The sequence below is a fragment of the Tursiops truncatus genome, chromosome 11 (assembly GCF_011762595.2).
Source record: "Tursiops truncatus isolate mTurTru1 chromosome 11, mTurTru1.mat.Y, whole genome shotgun sequence".
NCBI lineage: Eukaryota > Metazoa > Chordata > Mammalia > Artiodactyla > Delphinidae > Tursiops > Tursiops truncatus.
In genome coordinates, this window is record NC_047044.1 from 58,412,930 (window position 1) to 58,416,874 (window position 3,945).

The 3,945-nt window shown below is 55.9% G+C and overlaps 1 protein-coding gene across 2 annotated transcripts; it reads right to left on the reverse strand.

The window, feature by feature from the left end:
* Nucleotides 1-467: 467 nt before the first annotated feature.
* Nucleotides 468-3,694, reverse strand: MYL6 (myosin light chain 6). Of its 2 annotated transcripts, XM_033866491.2 has the most exons (7): nucleotides 3,568-3,694; nucleotides 3,270-3,297; nucleotides 2,272-2,415; nucleotides 1,893-2,066; nucleotides 1,718-1,795; nucleotides 1,363-1,407; nucleotides 468-659 (listed from the first exon to the last, which is right to left on the reverse strand). In XM_033866491.2, the coding sequence occupies exons 1-6, from the start codon at nucleotides 3,568-3,570 to the stop codon at nucleotides 1,379-1,381; spliced, it is 456 nt and encodes a 151-aa protein (XP_033722382.1). In that variant the 5' UTR covers nucleotides 3,571-3,694; the 3' UTR covers nucleotides 468-659; nucleotides 1,363-1,378. The 2 variants fall into 2 exon arrangements, with proteins under 2 accessions (XP_033722382.1, XP_033722381.1); XM_033866490.2 differs by lacking the exon at nucleotides 1,363-1,407.
* Nucleotides 3,695-3,945: the final 251 nt, after the last annotated feature.

Genomic DNA, 3,945 nt, shown 5'->3' on the forward strand with positions numbered 1-3,945 from the left:
ACATCCCAGAGATTTTGTCTATTTATCCTTTCAGAAGTGGTGGCTTCATATCTTCCCTTATTAGGCGGGGAGAAGGCAGGCATCTCAGCTACTTGTTACTGTTGGCCCCTAGCCCTGCTGAAGTGAGACAGGCTCAGGCAGTGCTAATATGGCCTGGCTTTCGTGCCAATAAACACTCCCCGGGCTCCCCGACAAAAGGCCTTCAGTGCTGGGGAGGGCTAGGAGAGGACTCAGCACCATATGGGATGGCACAAGGGTGGCCAGCGTTGGTGCTACAGGGATTTATGGCTTTCCTAATCCCCAAGGGGTAGCCTTTGTAGCATCAATAACTAAGGCCAGCATTTCTTAAATCAGGCAAAGATGGTTCCTAGAGGCCCTTTGCCAGCCGGCTTTCCCCAGCCTCTGGTCCATTGACCCCAGACTGTCCTCCCCTTCACCCTGCTCAGGAAGGAAAGCAGAACCGCATGTAGGGCAGAGAGCAAGTTTATTTGGTGAATGCTGAAGGCAAACATCATCCAAGAGAGACAATCTGGGAAAACTACTGTGACAAGAGCACCTAGGAGGCCTCCGGGGCTACATACACAGTCTCCCACAGGGAAGGCGTGGTTTCCGTGCACACTGGGAACGTCCTCAGCCATTCAGCACCATGCGGACGAGCTCTGTGGAAAGGAGAGGGGGTGATCCAGGGAGCAGGGCCAAGGGGAGGGGTCCACCAGGGGCCAGGAGACCACAAGACCACAAAGGTAGCCTAAGAAGGAATGTGCCCACAGCAACCAACCTTGGGGTCAGTTTGCAGAGGGGCCACCTTGAGTCTGACCAGTCCTCTCAGCCCCCAGTTCCCCTCCCACCAGCTGTTATTTCCCCACCCCACCCTGAGCAGCAAGAACACAGCAGAGGCAGAAGAGTTCTCAACTACACCTACAGCTACTGTCAGCCATTGGCGGGAGGAGAAGACAGAGTTTTGGGTTAGGGTACCTCCGAGCTGCCCAGCAGAAGGACGGGAAAGAGACTTCAGCTACAGTAGCACAGTGGGACAGGCAACCCACCCCCCGCTGCCAGCTGCCCGTGCTCCCGGGCTAAAGGATGACCATGAAGCAAGACTGGGATAGGCTGGTGTGAGTTCCCAGACACCAGCGCCCTAAGAAGCAAAACCTCAGCCCATTCTAGGAGAGAAGGAGGTACCACACCCCCAGGCTGTCTTCCTCTTTGAGGAACCCCTCCCCTCCCCAGTCAGCTCCATGCAGACACATGCCAGGAGGAAGTCAGATGGTAGTAGGGGAAGGGCAGGGGCTAGAGAGCAAAGGCTGGGAAGAAAAACACTGGGGAGGTCAACTAGAGAAGAGGGGCTGGGAGGAGCCGTACCCGCCCCATGGGCCCGTCACCCCGACAGGATATGCCTCACAAACGCTGCAGGAAGGAAGAGACATTAATGGTGAAGACAAGACACAGACACGGGGTGAAGGGGTCAGGCGGCGAGGGATTAGACATCCATTTATTTTACTTCCCATCCCTTTCCCACCCTTCATGCCACATAAGCCCTTCCTTTCCTGTCATACCCCCCTGGCCTCCCACTCCTGGGCTGGGCTGGGCTGGGCCCTGCCCCTTGCCTGTTGGCACTTTTTGGAGCCTGAATCCAGGGACAGGGAAAGCCCCAAATGCTGCACTTGACCTGCCCTGTATGGCTGCTTCCTCCGTGAGACCCCAGTTAGTCCCTCACCTTCATAGTTGATACAACCATTGCTGTCCTCATGCCCCGCCACCAGCATCTCTACTTCTTCCTCTGTCATCTTCTCACCTGCAGAGGGGAAGAAAGAGTGAGCGTTCTGGAATTGGGTGACACGTGAGGTCTGTCAGGTGGCACCTCAGCTCAAGAAGGAAGGGCAGAGCCTTACCCAGTGTGACGAGAACATGCCGGATCTCAGCACCCATGACCGTGCCGTTCCCTTCCTTGTCAAACACCCGAAGGCCTTCAACGTAGTCCTCGTAGGTGCCCTGGTCCTTGTTCTTGGCCACAGTCTGCAGCATGGGCAGGAAGTGCTCGAAGTCCAGCACCTTCACGTTCATCTCTGCCATAAAGGAGGTGGAAGCAAAGTCACATGCATCCTCAGGACTGGGGATTATGTGGTTCCCACTCAAGGCAGGAGAAATCTTATCTGGGATTTGCTAGACAAGAGCTGCTTGAGTTCAGGGCCTAAGAAGACAAAGCGAAGCCATCAGCTAAGGACTGCAGACCCACTACCACACTGCAGAGTTATTCTTAAGGACCCTCACCATCACTCTTGGGGTTCCCCAGGACCTTGAGCACCTCGGCGTTGGTGGGGTTCTGGCCCAGGGCCCTCATCACGTCCCCACACTGGCTGTACAGGATCTTGCCATCCCCTGTTCGGTCAAACAGCTGGAAGGCCTCCTTGAACTCTGAGGATTCAGATAAACATCAGCACTGGGCACGTGGGGGTTGACCCAAACCCTCCCTTACAGCCCCTGCGGCCCATTCCACTTTGATCATGCTGAGGAAACCAGATATTTATACCGCTGTGCACCCAAACCCTCTAAGTGATCCAGCGTCCCTTCCTCCGACTCAGGTGTCCCACATAAATACCCGGCCTTCCTCCCCTTGGCAGAGGTACCAGCCATTTACATACCCTCCGCCTGCAGCAGCCTGCCCAGCCTCCTCACCTCACTACTCAGGGCAGGGATTTGCCACCGCCCTGTCTGGGCCCTGTCCTTATAAGGAAGTGGGAGCAGCAGCCTGGGACTGGGGTCATCCCAGCCTGCCACTTCCCACCCCTCCAGTACAGAGACCTTTCAGAGAGTACAGCTACAAAGAAGTATCCTCAGCAAACTCCCCTGTTCCATTTTCACAAAGTAACAGGTCACTACTGTCTACAGCCTTCACGATTCCAAGCTGGGGGAGGGGGAAAGTTATCACAGGAGGAGAAAAGAGGCAGAAGTAGCTAACTAAGGAACAGGGGAGCACAGGCAGCTTAATACACAGCCCCCAAGCCCCACACACAACAGGCATTAGTGACCAAGTTGTTTCACATGCCCACACCACCTAAAACTCACCCAGTGCTTGGGGCTCAGATCTAGAGTACAAGGGAAGGGAGGAAGAAAGAGTGAGAAAAGAAAATGGAAGATCCAGAAGGAGGGAGAAGGGAATCCACGAAGTACTCCCCTGGGGGTGCTGAAGAGAAGACAGGTGGCTGGAGGGTGCTAGAGGGAGTGTCCTTCTCCCTAAGCATGACCTCAATAGGGGTCAGATTACCTACCTGCGGTCTGGTCCTCGGTGAAGTCACACTGCTCAGAGAAGAGGGGAGCGGTCAGCATCTTAACTCCAATCCCCCAAGCTTCTATCCCCGTCCCAAGAACTCTGAACCACAAACTCCCGTTCCATGCTGGGGACCCGCTTCCCAGCAGGACAGGATCCCCGACACTCCAACCCCACCTCCAACCTTTAAGGCCCTCAGGTTCCTTTACCCCCTACCTTTTGCCTTCTCCCCGCCCCCTATCCCCGGCTTCCCGCCTCTCGCCCCAAATCCCGCTCATCTTCCCAGCGCTGGGCCCCACCATCTTGACTGCTCAGCTCTGCGGGACCTTTTCCTGCAGTAATGGCTCCGGTTCCGGGCCCAACCCTAGTCTTAGTACGTCCCAATTACGTCACCCCCAGCCGACCCAGCCAATAGGAATCCTGGCCCGGGTTTATGCAGATGACGCTGCTATATTAGTAATGAGGTGGGCGGGACCCACTGCTGTTCGTTTCTCCTGAGCAGCCCTAACTGGGGCACAGAAACTGCAGAGGAGGGTGGAGTGGGGCGCGAGGAATCTGCTCCTCCGAGAAGCAAGAAAGTCAGAGGTTGTCGGATTGGGGAGGGGTGGGGGGAGAAGAGAGCCCTCCCTTTCCTTCCTTCCCTCCCCCACCTATAAAGAAAGCAAGAGTCGGAGACC

Excerpts from the sequence above, each read along its gene's own strand:
- MYL6 (XM_033866490.2), bottom strand. Across the intron at positions 2,416-3,269 it reads CACCGAGGACCAGACCGCAG|AGTTCAAGGAGGCCTTCCAG; the intron begins GTAGGTAATCTG and ends CTGAATCCTCAG. Across the intron at positions 660-1,717 it reads TGGTTGTATCAACTATGAAG|AGCTCGTCCGCATGGTGCTG; the intron begins GTGAGGGACTAA and ends TCCTTTCCACAG.